This window comes from Oncorhynchus mykiss, chromosome 16 (assembly GCF_013265735.2).
Source record: "Oncorhynchus mykiss isolate Arlee chromosome 16, USDA_OmykA_1.1, whole genome shotgun sequence".
NCBI lineage: Eukaryota > Metazoa > Chordata > Actinopteri > Salmoniformes > Salmonidae > Oncorhynchus > Oncorhynchus mykiss.
In genome coordinates, this window is record NC_048580.1 from 18,978,302 (window position 1) to 19,002,593 (window position 24,292).

Here is a 24,292-nt window from a genome sequence, read left to right on the forward strand (position 1 = left end):
ATTTTACCTCTTGGGGATGTCATTCAAAAACATAATGTTAACTTTCACTGCTATGTGGAAGACACACAGCTGTACATTTCAATGAAACATGGTGAAGCCCCAAAATCGCCCTCGCTAGAAGCATGTGTTTCAGACATAAGGAAGTGGATGGCTGCAAACTTTCTACTTTTAAACTCGGACAAAACAGAGGTGCTTGTTTTAGGTCCCAAGAAACAAAGAGATCTTCTGTTGAATCTGACAATTAATCTTAATGGTTGTACAGTCGTCTCAAATAAAACTGTGAAGGACCTCGGCGTTACTCTGGACCCTGATCTCTCTTTTGACAAACATATCAAGACTGTTTCAAGGACAGCTTTTTTCCATCTACGTAACATTGCAAAAATCAGAAACTTTCTGTCCAAAAATTATGCTGAAACATTTATCCATGCTTTTGTTACTTCTAGGTTAGACTACTCCAATGCTCTACTTTCCGGCTACCCGGATAAAGCACTAAATAAACTTCAGTTAGTGTTAAATACGGCTTCTAGAATCCTGACTAGAACCAAAAAATGTGATCATATTACTCCAGTGCTAGCCTCCCTACACTGGCTTCTTGTCAAGGCAAGGGCTGATTTCAAGATTTTACTGCTAACCTACAAAGCATTACATAGGCTTGCTCCTACTCCTATCTCTCTGATTTGGTCCTGCCGTACATACCTACACGTACGCTACGGTCACAAGACGCAGGCCTCCTAATTGTCCCCAGAATTTCTAAGCAAACAACTGGAGGCAGGGCTTTCTCCTATAGAGCTCCATTTTTATGGAATGGTCTGCCTACCCATGTGAGAGACGCAAACTCAGTCTCAACCTTTAAGTCTTTACTGAAGACTCATCTCTTCAGTGGGTCATATGATTGAGTGTAGTCTGGCCCAGGAGTGTGAAGGTGAACGGAAAGGTTCTGGAGCAACGAACCGCCCTTGCTGTCTCTGCCTGGCCGGTTCCCCTCTTTCCACTGGGATTCTCTGCCTCTAACACTATTACAGGGGCTGAGTCACTGGCTTACTGGTGCTCTTTCATGCAGTCCCTAGGAGGGGTGCGTCACTTGAGTGGGTTGAGTCACTGATGTGATCTTCCTGTCTGGGTTGACGCCCCCCCTCGGGTTGTGCCATGGCAGAGATCTTTGTGGGCTATTACTCGGGCTTGTCTCAGGATGGTAAGTTGGTGGTTGAAGATATCCCTCTAGTGGTGTGGGGGCTGTGCTTTGGCAAAGTGGGTGGGGTTATATCCTTCCTGTTTGGCCCTGTCCGGGGGTATCATCGGATGGGACCACAGTGTCTCCTGACCCCTCCTGTCTCAGCCTCCAGTATTTATGCTGCAGTAGTTTATGTGTTGGGGGGCTAGGGTCAGTTTGTTATATCTGGAGTACTTCTCCTGTCTTATCCAGTGTCCTGTGTGAATTTAAGTATGCTCTCTCTAATTCTCTCTTTCTCTCTTTCTTTCTCTCTCTCAGAGGACCTGAGCCCTAGGACCATGCCTCAGGACTACCTGGCATGATGACTCCTTGCTGTCCCCAGTCCACCTGGCCGTGCTTCTGCTCCAGTTTCAACTATTCTGCCTGCGGCTATGGAATCCTAACCTGTTCACCGGACGTGCTACCTGTCTCAGACCTATTATTTGACCATGCTGGTCATTTATGAACATTTGAACATCTTGGCCATGTTCTGTTATAATCTCCACCCGGCACAGCCAGAAGAGGACTGGCCACCCCTCATAGCCTGGTTCCTCTCTAGGTTTCTTCATAGGTTTTGGCCTTTCTAGGGAGTTTTCCCTAGCCAACATTCTTCAACACCTGCATTGCTTGCTGTTTGGGGTTTTAGGCTGGGTTTCTGTACAGCACTTTGAGATATCAGCTGATGTACGAAGGGCTGTATAAATAAATTTGATTTGATTTGAAATGTAATTACAAATCCTGTTCATATTTGACTCCGATTGGAAAACCAGGCAAACTGAACCGAAAGCACAACAGTAAACATGAGAGTAAGTCGTATAGCTGAGACATACAGGGGGTCCATAATTATTGGCATTACAGTAGTAGTACATTGGAAGGAGATCAAGCTGAGAGAGACAGATGTTAATATACACGTAACACTGGTCCTGACTGCCAAGGAGTCGGTGGAGGGGAGTCTAACGTAATAGAGGTGTGGGGGTGAGGGGGGGGAGTTCATGTGGGAATAAGTGAGATGTATGGGGAGGCCCTGTCAGAACCATAAGAGTGGGAGAGAGAGGGGGAGGACAGGGTGTAGAGGCATAATCAGTGTCACTGGGAGCAGTCGGCCTCATTCAGATCAGGATGAATGTTCGTCACCTTCACCTACGCGCTACGTCAGAGTCCCACGGCACCCGGGCAGCGAATGAGAGTTAGCCTTGAGGGCTGGTGTTACCACCGGTTACTACACACAACATGCGGTAGCCTAGATTACGGAAGGGCCTGTCAGCCTGGTGATCACCCAATCTGCAATCTACTCAACTAACAAATTATTCACTTTCCCTATAAAAGTCATTTATAAATGTATGAATCTGTGGATGTACAAGGTTGCATTGTCTTTGGTTGACAGACAAAAATGTCCCTAAATTACAAACACCTACAGTGCTAGGCATGGCATTTTACAGTATGTTGACATGACAGCGATAAACAATGTCTTCAGAAATAAGAAATAGCTTGAAACACAACCCCACTTTAACACATGCAAACACAACCAAAGTGCTGAATTAAGTGTGGAACAGTTTAACGCAGCAGGTTGTGCTATGTTAGTCGGTGTCTTACCCGGGTGGCACATTGTACCTTCTTCCTCTTGCGGGCCTGCGGGTGGTTCTGTCCGTCTTGGGCCTTGCCCAGCAGGTCTGGGAACATAAGGGGCTTGAGGGAGCGCGAGCGGGGCGTACGGGGGTAGCGGAAAGGGTCAATCATCCGGAAGTCTCGGCCATAGCGGACCGAGCACAGGGAGCGCGAGCGCAGGCGCCCCGCCGAGTGCAGGCTGTTCACGCCGATCATGGCCCCCCCCGAGGATAATGTTTCACAGCAGGACTAGATAGGCCAATCAGAGAAAGGTACACACTGCACACAGCCAAGCGATGGTTCCAGATACACCCAGATTTCGTCTTCCTGTTCAGAGAGCTGTACAGTAGGGCATGGCCAAGAACAAGAGGAAAAAGGTGCCTGTCTGTCTGTCTGTCTGTCAGTCAGTCTGTCTCAGCAGCTCTTAAGTACAGTGACGAGACTGAGGGCCAAGCAGTTCAGTGACAGTTCATAGAGGGCCGTCTGTTGCAAGAAACAGCGCGTAGCTCTTGTCACTCTCACAGCATCCCCGAGAGCATCAAACTGTGGTACACACTCTCTCACACACACTCATTAGGTCATCTGGAATCTGATCAAATAATGGATGATCGGACAGTTCATCTATAGAACATGGTATGGCAATTCCTTCATTGCCACTCAATGTCACACTGACATGTTTTGGATTGAATGTATTAACCAAGCGACACCGTCCACAGGTGGGCGTATCAGGTGATCAGTTAACACTGTTCTTGGATCAGATCCTCATTGAATTGATCCTCCAGGAGGTTTAATAATAGTCCTACCGGTCCTATTGGGAGAAGACAGTAGAATCTCTCAAACTGTTCCCTTGACAGCTGTTGGCTAAGCGGGCCCTCTGTCCCCCTTCTGCCCAGCTTAAACAGTATGCCGGGCTGTGCCTCCAAAAATGGTAACTGGCCAACTTTTGACCAGTGGCGTAACTGTGGGTGACAGATACTTACACACACTCACATTGACACACACGCTCACTCCCGTTGACACACACTCACATTGACACACACTCACTCACGATGACACACACACAGATGGTGCACAACACTTGCAGAGGTGTGAAAGGACAGCCAGCATGAAACAGATGGGTGCCAAGGGCGGAAATAAGGAGGTAAAAAGCACAGAGGCTCGCACACGTAGAAACACAAACACACACATAGAAACGCACACACACACGACGTAAAGAGTCCACATAGGACTCCTCCCACTTCCCGAGCAGGGATTCCAAATAGCACTCTCGATTGCGTCACTTGCCCCCAAAATACAAACAAAAAGTAATGAAGAAACAGGAGAAGAATTGAAGGAACTGTCTAACTAGACCAACGTCCAGTTAAAAAGAGAAGAGGGGAACAAGATATCGTAGGACTGCCTGGTTCAGTCTACCCAGTAGAGTAAAAGGGGGCTATGTTATATCCTGTTGCTCCCAGTGTAAGATGGAAGATGACCACCCTTTTGTCCGTCAACCAGAATGATGGAGGGATGACTACCCCTCTATTTTAGGAGATCAGCGTCCGTCCATCTGTCCGGGTCCCTTGTCGGCATCTACTCCTTCTTTGATCCCTCACTTCTTTGATCCCTCACTTCTTTTGATCCCTCACTTCTTTGATCCCTCACTTCTTTTATCACCTTCTCCTTGTTCTTCAACGTGCCATCTCTCAATGCTTCTTTTCAACGGTTCCAAATCTCTTCCCATTGTGCCCTCTGGAGGGGGGAGGGGGAGTTAGAGAAAAGCTTGTCCTCCTTCTGTTGTCTTTCCCTCCTTGTTTCTCTCTGTCTTTCAGTCGTCTATCTTTTTGTCATCCTCTTTTTGGTTCTGTGTCGGAGAGCTGCCGGAATCGTACTGAGGAGAGAGACCTGACGGCAACTGTGTATGTGCTCTCTTCTCTATATGAGCCCCTCCCTCTATCCCTCTCCTCCCTCTCTCTCTCTCTGTCTGTCGGCAGCGAATCACAGACTTCCAACTCCCTCCTCCAGTCACACACACACATACTCACGCGCGCAGCACACACACACTCCTGAATATTCTTTGAATGGTGATTAGCATTCAGTGCTTGTCTCCTCAGTCAGGTGGTGGAGAGAGTGGTGGGAATCAGCAGGAAAATGTGTTTATGCACGTGTGTGTGTGTGTGTGTGTGTGATATCTTGTGATATCTTGTGTGTGTTTTTTTTTCTTCTCTCAAATCAAATGTTATTTGTCACATGCTTCGTAAGCAACAGGTGTGGACTAACAGTGAAATGCTTACCTACAGGCCCTTCCCGACAATGCAGAGAGCAACAACTAAACAAGAATCCATAACTTCAACCCGTAACGAACGAGCTCAAACCAGCCCGCATGTGAGCAACAAGCGTGTTGAACATTCAAGACAAACGCTATTGAACAACGAAACAAAATGCAGTAGCACCATTTCTAAAAGCCTATTTGTTTTGCTCCTGTTCTGAATGATTAGGTTGGAGTTCGAACCTTTCCCCAAGAGCAACCCAGCTACAATCGCACACCTGTAACCTAAAACCCTATCACCACTGCTAGAAAATAGGATTTGCATGTAAGGTATGGTCAGGGAAGAAACATGATAGAGGAGATAGAGGAGAAAAATGTAGCCCTGGTCAGCAACCTGGGATGAGAAGATCCATGAAGGAAGAGGACTGGCCTCTTGTCAGATAGAATCGTTGACTTAAAGGGGCAATCTGCAGTTGCTACATTAATTTTTGGACTGAGAAATGAATGATATACACCCATTGATGTGTGTAGAATATAACTTAGAAATACCTCACGAGCTTAGTTCAACTGTCGCACCCCATCAGAACCCCAAATATAAGCACTGCTTGTAAACAAACACTATGTAGCCTCAAAACACGGTTAAAACTATCATTTTGATATCATGGATGGTCAGTCCTTGTGTCCATAGCTGTGTCTATGAATTTGAGAGTGGTTACAGTTCTCAAGCTCCATCCCTCGGCTTTTTTACCGAAAACAGGGGGCGGCTTTGTTATTGTTTCAACTGCTGATTGCCACATTAAGAATCAATAAGAGGGACAAGGGAACAGGATTAATCACACGATCTACAGCCATTGGGCTGACAAGAGATATAATGAGGGTGTCACTCACGCAGCGTGTGATTCATCGATATGACCGCAAGACTGAAACCACTCAGGTTTCCACACCGAGAGGCTAGACAATGGAGCTAGATCTATTCTCCGTATGCTAATGAGCAGTGCCCCCCCCAAAAAATACCACCGACAAGATAGACTGCGGGGAAGTGGGAGGGGCAGAATGGACAGAGAGAACAGGGCAACAACTTAGATCCAATGAGAGATAATGTTTGTCCAACATATATGCTTTACACCTGCCAGTGCCTTGTGTGACCTTATCAAAGTCCGTGGCCGGAGCTGAGAGGTCCAGTTCAAATGCAGGTTGACGTTTATTGTCCTTGAGGCAGAACTGAGCGATCTCCGCTAGACGGGCCAGCTGCAAAGTCAAAATTGGCTAAAATGTAAAAATTCATGAACATGTAAGGTTAGGGTTAGGCATTAGGGTTAACAGTGTGGTTAAGGTTAAGTTTAAGGTTGTCAGATGTTATGACGTTGTAGCTGTGCCAGCTATTGACCACACTGCAGAGCTGCCTCCAGAACAAGATTAATGACAAAAAACGCTAACCTGCCACATGTCATGTTTTCTCTCTCTCTCTCTCTCTCTCTCTCTCTCTCTCTCTCTCTCTCTCTCTCTCTCTCTCTCTCTCTCTCTCTCTCTCTCTCTCTCTCTCTCTCTCTCTCTCTCATGTTCACTTGTGAGACAGCTTGGGGAGCGGGTGGGGTGCACTCTACACCCCACGTCTCTGCTAATTTAAGCAGGCAGCTAGCACCAGACATGACCTCTTTCCCTCAGCCCAGACTGAAAGGCTGGCACCCAGCAGCATGGCATAAGATATGGTGGCCTGGGTGAATGGCTGCCAGAGCTTTTGGGTACAGACACACAGCCAAATGTAGATGCAAAAGCACCGCCCACCCTAAAAATTCCACAGAGGTGAAAAGGTGGTAAAGTATTCAGACCACTTGACTTTTTTCAAATTTTGTTAGGTTACAGCCTTATTCTAAAATGGATTAAATAGTCCCCCCCCCATCAACCTACACAAAATACCCCATAATGACAAAGCAAAAACAGGTTTTTATACATTTTTGCAAATGTATTAAACATTTAAAACCAAAATCTAAGTACTCAGCCCCTTTACTCAGTACTTTGTTGAGTCACCTTTGGCAGCGTTTACAACCTTGAGTCTTCTTGGGTATGTCGCTACATGCTTGGCACACCTGTATTTGCAGAGTTTTTCCCATTCCTCTCCAGATTCTCTCAAACTCGGTCAGGTGGGATGGGGAGCGTTGCTGCACAGCTATTTTCAGGTCTCTCCAGAGATGTTCAATCAGGTTCAAATCCGGGCTCTGGCTGAGCCACTCAAGGACATTAAGAGACTTGTCCCGATGCCACTCCTGCGTTGTTTTGGCTGTGTGCTTAGCTGTGTCATTGTCCTGTTGGAAGGTGAACCTTCGCCCCAGTCTGAGGTCCTGAGCACCCTGGAGTAGGTTTTCATCAAGGATCTCTCTGTACTTTACTCCGTTCATCTTTGCCTCGATCCTGACTTGTCTCCCAGTCCCTGCCACTGAAAAACATCCCACAGCACAATGCTGACACCACCCACAGCATGATGATGCCACCACCATGGTTCACCGTAGGGAAGGGTACCAAAACATTTCTGCAGCATTGAAGGTCCCCAAGAGGGCAAGCTTACAGTAGATACCTGGCCCTGCTAGCCTTTGACCTCTGCACAGTGACACATTGGCTTGGGCTAACAGCCAACAAATTAAAAAGAGGGGTTTTAAGGGGTTTGGGCTCAAGGTGAAAATCTCAACTATGTGCTGGACAAGGGCCCCAAAATGCTAATTCTTTCCAATAATTGGTGATGGGAAAGTTCTGGCTGTCTAGTTACATAATTTAACACTGAATCCTTTGGGTGGTTGACTATGACTAGTCTACAAACATCTCTCTGTGTGACATACACTAACTGTCAACAGTTTTAGAACACTGACTCATTCAAGGGTTTTTCTTTATTTTTACTATTTTCTACATTGTAGAATAATAGTGAATACATCAACACTACGAAATAACTCATATGGACTCATGTAGTAACCAAAAATGTGTTAAACAAATCAAAATCCATTTTATATTTGAGATTCTTCAAAGTAGCCATCCTTTGCCTTGATGACAGATTTGCAACCTCTTGGTATTCTCTCAACCAGCTTCACCTGGAATGCTTTTCCAACAGTTTTGAGGGAGTTCCCACATATGCTGAGCACTTGTTGGCTGCTTTTCCTTCACTCTGCTGTCCGACTCAACCCAAACCATCTCAATTTGGTTGAGGTCAGGGGACCTTGGAGGCCAGGTCATTGGATGCAGCACTCCATCACTCTCCATCTTGGTAAAATAGCCCTTACACAGCCGGGAGGTGTGTTGGGTCATTGTCCTGATGAAAAACAAATCATAGTCCCACTAAGACCAAACCAGATGGGATGGCGTATCGCTGCAGAATGCTGTGGTAGCCATGCTGGTTAAGAGTGCCTTGAATTCGAAATAAATCACAGACAGTGTCACCAGCAAAGCACCCCCACACCATAACACCTCCTCTTCCATGATTTGTGGTGGGAAATACACATGCAGAGATCATCCGTTCACCTACTCTGTGTCTCACAAAGAAACAGTGGTTGGAACCAAAAATCTCCAATTTGGACTCCAGACCAAAATACACATTTCCACCGGTCTAATGTCCATTGCTCGTGTTTCTTGACCCGAGCAAGTCTCTTCTGCTTATTGGTGTCCTTTAGTAGTGGTTTCTTTGCAGCAATCCGACCATGAAGGCCTGATTCACACAGTCTCCTCTGATCAGTTGATGCTGAGATGTGTCTGTAAAGCATTTATTTGGGCTGCAATTTCTGAGGCTGGTAACTCTAATGAACTTATCCTCTGCAGCAGAGGTAACTTTGTGTCTTCCATTCCTGTGACGGTCCTCATGAGAGCCAGTTTCATCATATCGCTTGATGGTTTTTGCGACTGCACTTGAAGAAACGTTCAAAGCTCCGTATTGACTGACCTTCATATCTTAAAGGAATGATGGACTGTTGCATATTTGAGCTGTTCTTGCCATAATATGAACGTGGTCTTTTACCAAATAGGGCTATCTTCTGTATACCCCCCCTACCTTGTCACAACACAACTGATTGGCTTGAACACATTAAAGAAAGAAATTCCATAAATCCCACACCTGTTATTGAAATGCATTCCAGGTGACTACTAAGCTGGGTGAGAGAATGCAAAGAGTGTGCAAAGCTGTCATCAAGGTGGCTATTTGAAGAATCTCAAATATAAAATATATTTTGATTTATTTAACACTTTTTTTGGTTACTACATGATTCCATATGTGCTATTTCATAGTGTTGAGGTCTTCACTTTTATTCTACAATGTAGAAAATAGTCCAAATAAAGAAAAGCCCTTGAATGACTAGGTGTTCTAAACCTTTTGACCGGTAGTGTATTTTGGCTGAGCGATAGCATGTGGGACTAGGGGACAGGACAGTGGCCCCTAGCGCACATCTGGATAGTTTATAGTGTCCTTGGTATCAATTGGGTACACCCAGGCACAGACTACTAGATGTATAAATAGCTTGATAGAGTGTGTGCGCTACCAGAAGCACACGTACACGTTACAGTAATATGATCTACTAGAAGCAGCTGACGATGCACTGAACTAGGTTAGACTTAGAGAGGCAACGCAGGAAAGGGGGACACGAAACATCAGACATGTGGGTTACGTATGCCAAGGAACTCTTAAAGCAGTAATCATTTATACCATTGGTTATCTACTCGCAGACTTGACCATCTTTTCACCTCTGTGGAAGTGTGACGGTGGACCTGTACTTATTACAATCATTATAAGCACATCATTCATCCACTTATGAAACCTAACAACAACATCCCTCCAAAAACGTACAACAGTGTTGTTGAACAAAGTAATTGAAAATGAATGCCCTCCAACCCGCTATCATAATTAGTTTAATAATTATTATATTATTAAGAAGGAATAGCCTGGAACTGAGAAAATCTGCTAAACTCCTGCTATGGAGGCCTAATATTGTGTTGAGAAGGCTGAGAGATAAGTGTGACGCCATAGCCAGCTATCTGCACAGTACAGGAGATTGCTCCATTCTGTCTCTCTATTGTAGTGTTAATGGGAAACATATCACTGGGTTTAATCTGAAAAGGCTGCAGAGGCGAGAGAGAGGGGGGGGGGATGGAGAGAGGAAGAGAGGAGAGGGAAAGTTAGTGAGAAAGAGAGTTAGAGCGTAAAAGAGAGAGCACGAAGTACAGAGGGAGAGAATGAGAGACGGTGAAACGGGTACCGCGGGGGTGCTCAGCCTGCTCATTATTTTACATACCGCCTGGTTCCTGATTTCAGCTGTAGCTGGAGGGTTCAGTTTAGTACCCCTCTGTGTAGCCTGTCCCTCCCAGCCATCCCTCAACATATGGCACAGGTTGAAATTCCCCAAAATATCACCTCAGACTTGTCTATAATCTGTATAACTGAAAATGCTCCCTTTGTGTTTTTCCAGTATTGTGGATGCAAAAGGTATTCCCCCCCCACCCCCAATATCACCTTACCCTCCTCTATAAAACTCGGGATCTTCTGATCTGAGATCTCTATGTGATTTCCTTTAACATTCTACAATAGTCTAGATATAAAACAGCGTCTCTACGATGTATTTGAACATGAATATAAACTTGTACATAAACAAACAAACAACTGTACAACATGCCTTGTAACTTCATGGTAAATAAAATATGCATAAAAGAAGGGGGCGTGCACAAAAATAATAAGGAAAGGTGGGAAAGTAAAAAACAGAGGAGTGGCCATGAGCTCCCTAGTATGTACGTTGATGATTGGAAGTGTTGTAGCAAGAGAGAGTGTGTGAGAAAGAGAGAGATACTGTGAGAGAGAGGTAGTGTGAGAAAGAGAGAGATACTGTGATAAAGAGAGTGTGAGAAAGAGAGATATTGTGAGAAAGAGAGAGAGTGTGAGAAAGAGAGAGTGTGAGAAAGAGAGAGAGAGTGTGAGAAAGAGAGAGTGTGAGAAAGAGAGAGAGATTGTGAGAAAGAGAGAGTGTGAGAAAGAGAGAGAGAGTGTGAGAAAGAGAGAGAGAGTGTGAGGAAGAGAGAGAGTGTGAGGAAGAGAGAGAGAGCGTGTGAGAAAGAGAGAGAGAGTGTGAGAAAGAGAGAGAGAGAGTGTGAGAAAGAGAGAGAGTGTGAGAAAAAGAGAGATACTGTGAGAAAGAGAGAGAGAGTGTGAGAAAGAGAGAGTGTGAGAAAGAGAGAGAGAGTGTGAGAAAGAGAGAGAGAGTGTGAGAAAGAGAGATAGTGTGAGACAGAGAGAGATAGTGTGAGAAAGAGAGAGATACTGTGAGAAAGAGAGAGATACTGTGAGAAAGAGAGAGAGAGTATGAGAAAGAGAGAGATAGTGTGATGTTAGAGCTAGAGATTGAAGAGAAGAGCAGCACACAGGTTTGCCTCCTCCGGGGGCACTGCTATTTCATACCGCTGAAAATAAAACACTTTGAACCTCAAGAAAAAGGGAGGGAGGGAGGGAGGGAGGGAGGGAGGGAGGGAGGGAGGGAGGGAGGGAGGGAGGAGAGGAGAGGAGAGGAGAGGAGAGGAGAGGAGAGGAGAGGAGAGCAGGCAAAGAGTGAGAGGGTGGCATGGTGGGGGTGCTGTGGTGCTACACTGAAAACAGAAACAACAGAGAGAGAGAGAAAGAGAGAGAGAGCGACAGAGAGAGAGATCAAGAGAGAGAGAGACCAAGAGAAAGGCCGAGAGAGAAAGAGAGAGAGCGAGAGCCCGAGAGATTTAGACTGAGAGACCATAATATAGAAATTAGGAGGAATGTAGTGTGACTGTGTGTGTGTGTGTGTGTGTGTGTGTGTGTGTGTGTGTCTGTCTGTCTGTCTGTCTGTCTGTGGACATGTTTTCCTATCTTTTCAAGACCACAATGTCCTGACAAGTCACCAGAATGTCCTGACACAGTAGGAAAACAAGAAATAAGTCAGGACTTTTTTCATGTCCTGAATTTGTTAAAATGCTATTTCAGGCTTAAAGTGTAACTGACAGTGTTTTACCTACTTTGCAGATATGAAACAAACAATCATAAGATCAGTCAAAAATATCAAACTCCCAGTTGATGTTACAAAACTAACTTTATAATAGCTTTTAAAAATAGGTTATATTTGACTCAAAATCCCATGACGTTTGCTGGCATTGCTGGCAGAATAGATGGTTACAGTTCAATGCATGATTAATATAATTCACCAATACATTTCCTGGTAGTCCACAACATATTGCTGTCAGGTTGTAAATAAAAGCTGTCCTGATACATTGTTTGCTTCCTCCATCCATTCGGGGTGCACTGTTTCAGTTTCAATGACTCAATAACAAAAACGACTGTAATTAAGGCTGGGAATGTCAATACAATCAATCTAGCAAGGGCAATGATCACAAGCCTGTCATAACATGAGTAATAGGCTAGCGCACGTGTCACATGTCAAACACAAGGCGTTACACATTTCTATCCCGCCACGCAATGATTTGGGTTGTCAATCCATACCGGCCGCGTTGCGCTGCCAATGTGCTGCACGACTAGGAAAGGCGCGATTCGGGTGATGTTGATCGTGGAGAAAGTGGCAGAAACAGAGGTTTTGTTTTAAGCTGCCAGTGAGTCGAGTGAAGCTAATAGCACAGAAAGGGAGAACGAGTGTGTTACAGTGGTGAAGAAAAGGGGAAACAGGAGAAGAAAAGCTGTGGTGGAGGAAACCACTCAACTCATTTGTAGTCGGAGTGAGGGATTTGGATCAAAGAGTGGAGTTGTGGTGAGAGTCACAAACAGTGGTCTTATTTCGATTTTTGGCGTGTTTTAAGACTCAAAAAGATGCCGGAGTGGAATGTTTTCCTGTATGGATTTTCGCAGCAGGTCACCCATCAAGGGGGTTATTTCTGGCGTGGCACAAGAAGTAAAGTCAGAGGATATAACTGAAAACATCGATGGAGTGGTTGGTGCACGTCGACTGACCTGTATGGTGGACGGAGAAAAGGAATTAACTTCATCCATGCTCCTGTTCTTTCATGAAGAGTCTCTCCCTTCTCAAACCAAGTTAGGATTCATGAGATACCCTGTGGGAGCTTTTTGTGCACAAGCCCCTTCAGTGTCATAAATGTCAAATATTTGGTCATGTGTCAAGTGTGTGCAGAGGGGAAGAGTATCGTACGCCAGATGAAGTGAAATGCTGCAACTGTGGAGGTGAACATGAGCCTGAATTCCTGGAGTGCCCTGTTCGTGTGAAGGAGAATGAGGTGGAAAGGGGTGTCCAGCGTGTCTCCCATCTGGAGGCGGTGAGAAGATGGGAAGGAACGAGTGGCGGGGGAGAAACAATGGTAGTAGAGCCACCACGACCAGTGAAGGGTTCTCATTAATCGAAGGCATAGTGAAATGCTACCTGTTAAAAAGGTGTACTTTGTATTATTTATTGACATGGTCATAAACTACAAGCGGAGAACAAGTCTGAGAAAAACTGGAATCATTGTGAATGCCGCTGAACGTTTTTCGGGTCTTTGTGATTTCACAGTCGAGGTCATGCAAGAAATCCTGTCAGTGAATGTACCGCCATCACAGGCCCCTGAGCGTGTGAAGGGATGTATTTTGGAGTGGACTGGGATTGAAGAAGTGGGATGGGTTTTCTTAGTTGACGTGTTTCATTTTGTATGATGTCGTTTTCCCCCTTTCTCGCAATGTTTTTTTTGTTTAATCCAGCTGGTGGCGGTAATGCGCCATTAACATTGGATGCCAACCGCCATTAAACCCCATCGAAGAAGAACGTCCTGCACACCAAACGGCAGTGCATTGCCACTCACACAACACTCCTCCCTGACCAACAGGAGCCAGCCCATCATCACTAATGGCACTGAACAAATCTTGTACCCGACCGAAAGTTTAAACATGTTGTATCAAATCTAATTGCATTGGTCACATACACATGGTTAGCAGATGTTAATGCGAGTGTAGCAAAATGCTTGTGCTTCTAGTTCCGACAGTGCAGTAATATCTAACAAGTAATCTAACAAATTCACAACGACTACCTAATACACACAAGTGTAAAGGAATGAATAAGAATATGTACATACAAATATATATGGATGGCCGTGAGGCATAGGCAAGACGCAGTAGATGGTATAGAATACAGTATATACATATGTAGGATGTAGAAATGTAGGATATGTAGATATTATTAAAGTGAGGTTATTGAAAGTGACTAGTGATACATTTATTACATTTATTAAAGTGGCAAGAGATTTGAGTCTGTATGTTGGCAGCAGCCACTCTATGTTAGTGGTGGCTGTTTAACAGTCTGATAGAAGCTGTTTTTCAGTCTCTCGGTCCCAGCTTTGATGCACCTGTACTGACCTCGCCTTCTGGATGATAGAGGGGTGAACAGGCAGTGGCTCGGGTGGTTGATGTCCATCTTTTTGGCCTTCCTATGACATCGGGTGTTGTAGGTGTCCTGGAGGGCAGGTAGTTTGCCCCCGGTGATGCATTGTGCAGACCTCACTGCCCTCTGGAGAGCATTGCGGTTGTGGGAGGAGTAGTTGCCGTACCAGGCGGCGATACAGCCCGACAGGATGCTCTCAATTGTGCATCTGTAAAAGTTTGTGAGTGTTTTAGGTGACAAGCCAAATTTCTTCAGCCTCCTGAGGTTGAAGAGGTGTTGTTTTGCCTTCTTCACCAAGCTGTCTGTGTGGGTGGACCATTTCCGTACGCCGAGGAACTTCTCCACTACTGTCCCGTCAATGTGGAGTCAATGAACAGCATTCTTTTTTTTTTTTTATTTATTTTATTTTTTAAAATGTTACCCCCTTTTCGTGGTATCCAATTGTTGTAGTAGCTACTATCTTGTCTCATTGCTACAACTCCCGTACGGGCTCGGGAGAGATGAAGGCTGAATGTCACGCGTCCTCCGATACACAACCCAACCAGCCGTACTGCTTCTTAACACAGCGCGCATCCAACCCGGAAGCCAGCCGCACCAATGTGTCAGAGGCTACACCGTGCACCTGGCAAACTTGGCTAGCGCGCACTGCGCCCGGCCCGCCACAGGAGTCGCTGGTGCACGATGAGAGAAGGAGATCCCTAGCCCGGACGACGCTAGGCCAATTGTGCGTCGCTCCACGGACCTCCCGGTCGCGGCCGGTTACGACAGAGCCTGGGTGCGAACCCAGAGGCTCTGATGGCACAGCTAGCGCTGCAGTACAGTGCCCTTAACCACTGCGCCACCCGGGAGGCCTCAATGAACAGCATTCTTACATAGGTATTCCTCTTGTCCAGATGGGATAGGGCAGTGTGCAGTGTGATGGCGATTGCATCGTCTGTGGACCTATTGGGGCGGTAAGCAAATTGGAGTGGGTTTAGGGTATCAGGTAGGGTGGAGGTGACATGATCCTTGACTAGTCTCTCAAAGACTTCATGATGACAGAAGTGAGTGCTATGGGTGAATATGTCCGTAAACACACCAGTCAGCTGGTCTGCACATGCTCTGAGGACGCGGCTAGGGATGCCGTCTGGGCCGGCAGCCATGCGAGGGTTAACACTTTTAAATGTTTTACTCACGTTGGCCATGGTGAAGGAGAGCCCACAGGCTTTGGTAGCGGGCCGTGTCAGTGGCACTGTATTGTCCTCAAAGCGAACAAAGAAGTTGTTTAATTTGTCTGGGAGCAAGACGTCAATGTCCGCGACAGGGCTGGTTTTCTTTTTGTAATCCGTGATTGACTGTAGACCCTGCCACATACGTCTTGTGTTTGAGCCGTTGAATTGCGACTCTACTTTGTCTCTATACTGACGCTTTGCTTGTTTGATTGCCTTGTGGAGGGAATAGCTACACTGTTTGTATTCGGTCATGTTTCCAGTTGCCTTTCCATGATTAAAAGCGGTGGTTCGTGCTTTCAGTTTTGCACGAATGCTGCCATCAATCCACTGTTTTTGGTTAGGGAAGGTTGTAATAGTCACAGTACAACATCACCGATGCACTTGCTAATAAACTCGCTCAGCGAGTCAGCATATACGTCAATGTTATTGTCTGAGGCTACCCGGAACATATCCCAGTCCACGTGATCGAAGCAATCTTGAAGCGTGGAATCCGATTGGTCAGACCAGTGTTGGATAGACCTGAGCACGGGCGATTCCTGTTTTAGTGTCTGTCTATAGGCTGGGAGCAACAAAATAGAGTCATGGTCAGATTTGCCAAAGGGAGGGTGGGGGAGGGCTTTGCATGCATCGCGGAAGTTAGAGTAGCAATGGTCCAGAATGCTACCAGCCCGTGTTGCGCATTTGATATGCTGATAGAATTTAGGAAGCCTTGTTCTCAGATTAGCTTTGTTAAAATCCAGTTTCCAGTTTACATATAGTCCACTGAAGTTATTTCAGGGCCGTCGAGGTATCTGCTTGGGGGGGTGGGGGGTTTGATTGTAAGGAATTCTAGGTCAGGTGAACAAAAGGACTTAAGTTCCTGTATATTGTTTTGATGCCACCATGAATCGTTAATCATAAGGCATACACCTCAGCCCTTCTTCTTACCAGAGAGTTATTTGTTTCTGTAGGTGCGATGCGTGAAGAAACCGGGTGGCTGTACCAACTCTGACAACATATCCCAAGTGAGCCATGTTTCCGTGAAACAGAGAATGTTACAATCTCTGATGTCTCTCTGGAAGGCAACTTATGCCCTAATTTTGTCCACCTTGTTGTCTAGAGATTAGACATTGGCGAGTAATATGCTCAGAAGCATTGGATGGTGTGCTCGCCTTCTAAGTTTGACCAGTATGCCGTTCGGTCTGCCTCTCCTGCGACGACCACGTTGTTTTGGGTCGCTCTCTGGGATAAGATCCTATGTCCAGGGTGGAGGTCAGAACAAAGGATCCGCTTCAGGAAAGACGTATTCCTGGTCGTAATGTTGGTATGTTGACATCGCTTTTATATCAAATAGTTCCTCCCGGCTGTATGTAATAACACTTGAGATTTTCTGGGCTAACAATGTAAGAAATAATACATTTAAAAAAAAAGAACTGCATACTTTCCTAAGGACCTGAAGCGAGGCGACCATCTCTGTCGGCTAAATGTCTATGCCAAGTTTAGGTTCCAACAGGTCATTGCTGTAGCTTACAGAAAATGTCATCATGATTGTCAAAAAGTTATAAGATAAAGGATTCACACCTGGCGAAAAATCACTACTAAAGTACAATAGGACACACAAGCGAGGGTAAATTAGTCAACAGTGAGCTGGCATCGTGAATTCAATTTCTTTCGTGTGTCCCTTTCACAGTGCACAGAGGAGGGAAAGTGTACAGACATGCCACAATCCTAGCTAGGCTACTAAAATGTTGCAGTCTGGTTTCGGTTTTTAAAGTTTGACAATGAATTACCCAAAAAGTAAACCTGCAACAAAACACCATGTAAATGAGAAACCTATAGGCTTATTACAGCAACATTTGATCAGTAGCCTAGGCAGGCTACTCAACTACAAGACATTTTGAGTCCACCATGGTGGAGCCTATCGTTAGCTAGCTAGCTAGCTGTTAGGAGGATGTCATGCCATGTCATTGAAGGAGTGGGTGAGTGACAGACTTCCCCCCCTACAGCTAGAGATGCAGGTGTCATTTGGTTAGCTAGCAAGAAATATGAATCGCTTTGCTAGCTAGCTATGCTGAACTTGAACAACTGTTATCCAAAGTTAGCAAAGTTAGTTGTTAATCAAATGTTTTTGTCATTGATCAAATGGGAGGGCAGGCAAGTTCCCATTCAGTTGTAAAAATGTGCATGCATGCACTGGCACGCATGCTGCAGAAGGGTGAGCAGGCTACTATTACTATCATTTATCAGTGCAACTTCTACTAGCTGAAAAAGTGTGACATGTTTAATTTAATGTTTTGTTCAGTTAGGTTAGGGTTAGGAGTTAGGAGTTAGGTTAGGGCTAGGAGTTAGTTTAGGGTTTGGAGTTAGGTTAGGAGTTAGGTTAGGGCTAGGAGTTAGGTTAGGGTTAGGAGTTAGGTTAGGGTTAGGAGTTAGGTTAGGAATAGGAGTTAGGTTAGGGCTAGGAGTTAGGTTAGGAGTTAGGTTAGGAGTTAGGTTAGGGTTAGGAGTTAGGTTAGGAGTTAGGTTAGGAGTTAGGTTAGGGCTAGGAGTTAGGGATAGGGGTAATAGGATTTAAATGGAAATAAAATGTTTACTCCCCCAAAAAATCCATATGTGTGTGTGTGTGAGAGAGAGAGAGAGAGAGAGAGAGAGAGAGAGAGAGAGAGAGAGAGAGAGAGAGAGAGAGAGAGAGAGAGAGATAGCCCCTCTACTTTGAGTATTTTAGTGGGGATGTCAGGCTCAGGTTGGCCCAAGCATGAGTGTGTGTGTGTGTAATGTAACATTATTATGATAATGGGTGACCAGGGAATACACACCAGAGATAGAAGGGAAATGGGAAAGCAGGAAAAGGAGGGAAGGGAATGAAGGATATGAAGCAGATTATCGGGAACAACATGACAGTCATTTAGTCAGAATGAAATGATGTTGGGATAAGCTAGGATGGGATTGGGGCAGCGAGGAGAACAAGGAGTGGGAGTGAAAGAGAGAAAACGAGAGATAGAAAGTGGGCAGGGAAAACATTTGGAGAGTTAGAGAAAGAGGGAGAGAGAGGGAGAGAGAGGGAGTTGGGGGAGAGGGAGAGAGAGGGAGAGAGAGGGAGTTGGAGGAGAGGGAGAGAGAGGGAGTTGGAGGAGAGGGAGAGAGATGGAGAGGGAGAGAGAGGGAGAGAGAGGATGTTGGAGGAGAGGGAGAGAGAGGGAGAGAGGGAGTTGGAGGAGAGGGAGAGAGAGGATGTTGGAGGAGAGGGAGAGAGAGGGAGAGAGGGAGTTGGAGGAGAGGGAGAGAGAGGGAGAGAGAGGGAGTGGGAGGAGAGCATGATTTAAAATACACTTCCTAGATATATACAGTGCATAAATAAAACAGCTACCACCTCTCTCTCTCTATCTATCTCTCTCCATCTCTCTCTCACCTTAAAGCTGTACCATGGCAGGGGAGCTGATGCTATCCTGACTTAATAACAGCAAAGCCTGTCATTTTTAGAATTCATATTCCTTCATTTCTGGGTGAAAAATATTGCCTGGTTCCCTTTCTCTCACATGTATTATAGATACACCATTACAACTTGTTGACTTACGCGTTGAGGGAACCCTTTGCAGACAAAACGAATCAAACGCATCATCATTAGCCACGTCAACGGCAGGCAACCCCACTGATTTAGCTCATCTGGCATCCGCTGGTGTGCCTGTGGGCTCCCAATGAATGGCCCCAGATGAGCCTAACCCCATTATGCTGCCCACAACAGGGAGAAGCTAATAGCATAATCTAACGTTGTCCGATCTCGAGCAGAGATTCACCAGAGGGAAGGTACAGTAAGTCTTCTCCTGGTCTGCTAGACAACACAACAATTAGTGTGTGTATGTGTATTTTTATAGCAATGTACAGTACAGTGACTCACCTTCAGCAAGTCTTTGGGAAAGTCTTGACCCTCATTCAGACCCTCCAGGTTTTCAATGAACTGTGTGCAGGACATCCTTTTGCCAATGTTCTGAAAAACATGACACACAGTACTTACTCTATGCTATTAGTCTCTCTAGACCACAGATGGGCAACTTTTGAACTCATAATAAGGGTCCTCAGTGACTCGCTGGTCTGCATACCCACATCCATACCCACATCCATGCCCACATCCATACCCACATCCATGCCCACATCCATACCCACATCCATGCCCACATCCATACCCACATCCATACCCACATCCATGCCCACATCCATACCCACATCCATACCCACATCCATGCCCACATCCATGCCCACATCCATACCCACATCCATGCCCACATCCATACCCACATCCATTCCCACATCCATACCCACATCCATACCCACATCCATGCCCACATCCATACCCACATCCATACCCACATCCATACCCACATCCATGCCCACATCCATACCCACATCCATACCCACACATGCAGTCAGAGACCTAGCATTTTAGGGGCCCTAAGTTACATTTTACAGCTAATTTCCTGCCATTTTAAACTATGTTTTGATAGCTGGCTAGACTAACTTACCAATGAAAAAAGTGTTAGCTGACATGGGCTAATTGAGTGACTGTCAGTGACTGTTAGTGACTGTTAGTGACTGACATAACATGAGAAAAACTGCTGATGCACAACCACATTTAGAAATTGTACCTGGTGTATTCTACTATTGTAACTCATAGTAGAATATCGTTAGGTATCCATCCCTGCTCTAGACAGGTGGGTTTTCTCTCACAATGTACCAATGTTCCAGCATACATGTCTGTCCTCAAACCAACGTCGGTTTGGCAGAGAGGAAAGGGCGGAGTTGGATGCTGGAAAATCCGTCCAGAGCCCTGCCGTAAACATCTCCGGTAGCTAGCTAGATATTTTCAATGAGTGTGTTTCGCAAGTGAGTAGTTTGCATGCGCCATGATGTTAGCTTTACCAGCTTAAAACCACTGACTGGTAGGGTCAGTGGCTAGCTATCCGCGTCTATATTGTGTGTCCGCCTCTGCTATGTTTCCGAGGGGATTCTTTTTAAGCCCCGCCTAGCCAAACTTGTGATTTGTTAGACCTAGCGCTATTGCCCTATCCCTGAGATTTCCGAGACTACTATGCTATAAATGAATATCATCTTTAAAAAGCACCACCAACATCAGTCATCTAAAATATTCGAGGCACAGATTGTCTAATTCATCTGTCCTTCTGCAGCTCTTCGACAAACTATTATATTAGAATTCATCTCTGAAGGATGTTATGGGGAGAAACGACTTTCAGGGACCTCATCCAATTGATTTAATCTAGCTGATGAGCTGAGAGTGTTCAGAAGGAGATTGTTTAAAGGACGTCACGCTGCTTGCTTAGCGAGTACCGCTTTCTCCTGATTGGGCTCCCACTGAGGCTCGAACGCATGACCTCTGCCTCGCAAACAAACGTGGCCGCCCTCCTGAGGCGTCTTACTCAGTCACACCGCGGAAAAGCTCGTTTTTCGGCAGCGCAAGGGGAGACACTTCAGGCTGAGGAGTGAGTTTTCACAGAGCCCCATCTGCTACTATTGCATGCTGGGAATATTGCTGAAAAGAGATAGTGAGTGAAGATAAAGACGAAGAAGATGCTGGGGACTATGATGATGATGATGATCAGGATGACGCCATTGATGACAATGATGATTTTGAAGAAGAAGAAGATAATGACATTGGTGACAATGATGAATGATGATGATGATGATGGTGATGAAGCACAGAACTATACCAGCCAGGCATCTCTCAATCCCCCCTGCCCCTGAGAGAGTGGGTTTCTTATCAAGCCAGCTCTAGCCCCTTCAACCAGACCTGAATATTTCCATATAATATAAATGGTTTCGACTAAACTACCTGGAGTCATCTGTAGAGGTTGCACATCACACCATGCAGCAATAGATGGCCTAGATTTAGAGTTATATGGTAATCAGTCTACAGTTTGATATGGACTGGATTATATGATAGTGTAGGAACACATTGAAATCAGGAGGCTGGTCCCAGATCAGCTTTTGATAAGTCGGGGGCTTATTTCCCAAAGCTACCACTGTACTGAGTCAGTGGAGCCTGGGGGGGAATGGATCTCTGAAAAATGTCTCTACACTGAACTCTACCCTGAACTTAATGACATTTGTATCCCTAACACACACACACACACACACACACACACACACACACACACACACACACACACACACACACACACACACACACACACACACACACACACACAGAACTCAACTTACATGGCCATGCAGGTCTGTGTTTAGCAGCATCAGGGCACAGGTCAAGGTATGAACACCATCTGGATAAGGAGGAGACATTTCAATCTATTACCATGACGACGGAGCTGTGCTATTTCTATAGTGGAAATGAGACAGTGGCGTCCTCTTACCCTCAGTATGTATGAGTATTGGGTTACAGTGCAGGTATCTCCTGGAGAAGTGAGACAGCACCCGCTCCCTCTCCTGAGTCTCTCCCATCAGGGAGAACTGCTTGAGTAAGGCTCTGGAACACACAGACACACACATTGAGCAGAAACACAGTGCTTCTCAACCCCAATCCAGTATCCAGTTTCTCTAGTATCCTAAAGGGTGGCAAATGTTGGTTCCAGCCCAGCGGTAACGCACCTCATTACGCACCTGTCCACCTTATTCAACGACTTAATTAATGACCAAGCCCTTGATTAATTGAATCAGGAGCGTTTTTTCTGGGCTAGAAACACAAGTCTGGCATATTAGGCTACTTTCCCTCAGCCTGCCACCAGAGAGCAGTATTACCATCTACTAACCAGTGGCTGGCTAGTTGAACAAGTCAGTCAGTCAGTTTGAACCTCTCACCTCAGAGCCTGGTCCACATTAAGACCTGTGAAGTTAAAGAAGTGTAGATACTCCTCTGCAACCTTATGACTGAAGTCATTGCTGGGGAGAGAGAGAGAAACATAGATAAATGAATAGAGAGAGAGACAGGAAAAGAGAGAGAAAAAGGGAAAGAGAGAAAGAGGGAGAGAGAGACAGGAAAAGAGAGAGAAAAAGGCAAAGAGAGAAAGAGGGAGAGGGAGTGAGAACAACATGTTAATCAGCTGCTGGCTTTCCCAGCTCAAACACACAAGGCCACAGTTGGGTTGTGTCCTTGAAACGAAGACTTGGGGCCAAAAACGATGATTCCCAGAGTGCATCTGTCAGAGAGGAGGAATCTCTTTTCATCCTAAATTCCTTTTCATCAGACAGATGGACGGACGGATGGATGAGCAGAAAGATGGACGGACAGACAGCTTTTCATTGGATATGATCATTGTAAGAGTTTAAGATGCGCCCCCACCAACGTGACAACTTTGGACTAACTCCCCTTATAATAACACTCAGTTTGAAACTTTGATTCCCAGGGTGAATCTGTCAGACAGAAGGAATCTCTTTTCATCCTAAATTCCTTTTCACCAAACAGACGGACGAAGGTACAGACAGACGGACGGACGGAGAGACAGACAGGCAGACAGGCCGGAGAGACAGACAGACAGACAGACAGACTAATCGAAGAGTACAACCGCGGAGGAAAACCAAGGGGTCAGACAAGGTCCAGACCAGGTTTAGTATAGAAGAGAGCGAGAGAAAGAGAGAGATCTTGGAAATGTTAGCCACATCCATACTAGGTGTTGTCATCGGCAGTATACACGCTACACATAGCATAGACAAAGTACAGCAGCACATCGTAAAGAGAAGGATCAATAACACGAGAAGGCTGGGTGCCAGGTGCTCACTTCTTGCTGAGGTGACGGGCCACGTCGGACTTCCTGAAGCCGTCCAGGGTGAAGAGGCGCTTGGCCAAGCGCTTGGCGGCCTCTCCGTCAGCACGGTTACCGTTGGTGAGGGTGTCGCTGCTCCCCAGTCCCAGCCGCTCACTGAGGTCCTGATCCAGCTCCGAGTCTGTCGCCAGACGAGCCTTCTCCCTGGGGGGAGAGAAAAAGTAAGAGGGGGAAAGAGAGGGAGAGACGGGTTAAGAGGGAGAGGGAGGGGGATAGAGGGAGAAAGGGAAGGAGCGGGAGGACAAAGACAAAGAGTGAAGGGAGGTGTGGATAAATTAGGATGCAACCCACTTTGTTGTAATTTCTTCACGGCAACACTGTAAAGCTTGCAGCAAAACTGTAAGTCTCTGGTCAGGTCTACTGAAAAAAAATAGTCCTGGAACCTTTCCTATTGTAGGCCAATGCTTTCTTCTGGTGTGACACAATGATAATTCAGTACATTAATACACTCAAATGTGGACCATGTTAAGCATACATAGGGCACAATAAACAGAAGGACACATTATACAACCTCCTTCCATAAATCTATCCTTTCCTGCAACTCTCTCTATATCACCCAGTCATTTAACCCCCTTTCAAGCAGTAGAGGGTTCAGGAGGGCACACCGCACTATATCTCAATTATGCTGTGGTAATAGCTTTACGCATGTTATGTCACCTTGGAACAAGAACAGAAACAGAAAATTAAGACCTGTGAGTTCCATCTGTTGATAATACATGGTTTCAAATGATAGAAGAGGACTTGAACTACAAGTCTGGACTTCAGCCATAATATATCATAATAAATGTCCTCTCACTGTCTACTGCGTTTATTTTCTGCAAACTTAACATGTGTAAATATTTGTATGAACATGACAAGATTCAACAACTGAAATATAAACTGAACAAGTTCCACAGACA

The 24,292-nt window shown here is 45.6% G+C and overlaps 1 protein-coding gene across 5 annotated transcripts in view; it reads right to left on the reverse strand.

Annotated features, from left to right (window-relative positions):
* Window positions 1-24,292, reverse strand: part of LOC110491528 (PH and SEC7 domain-containing protein 1) — a 67,124-nt gene that overhangs the window by 22,770 nt on the left and 20,062 nt on the right. For all 5 annotated transcript variants that reach the window (XM_036946407.1, XM_036946408.1, XM_036946406.1 and 2 more), the window contains 5 exons: window positions 23,349-23,537; window positions 22,432-22,512; window positions 21,987-22,099; window positions 21,838-21,896; window positions 19,502-19,591 (listed from right to left, as the gene is read on the reverse strand). In XM_036946407.1, coding sequence (XP_036802302.1) covers window positions 19,502-19,591; window positions 21,838-21,896; window positions 21,987-22,099; window positions 22,432-22,512; window positions 23,349-23,537 — 532 coding nt within the window. The remainder of the gene's footprint in view (window positions 1-19,501; window positions 19,592-21,837; window positions 21,897-21,986; window positions 22,100-22,431; window positions 22,513-23,348; window positions 23,538-24,292) is intronic.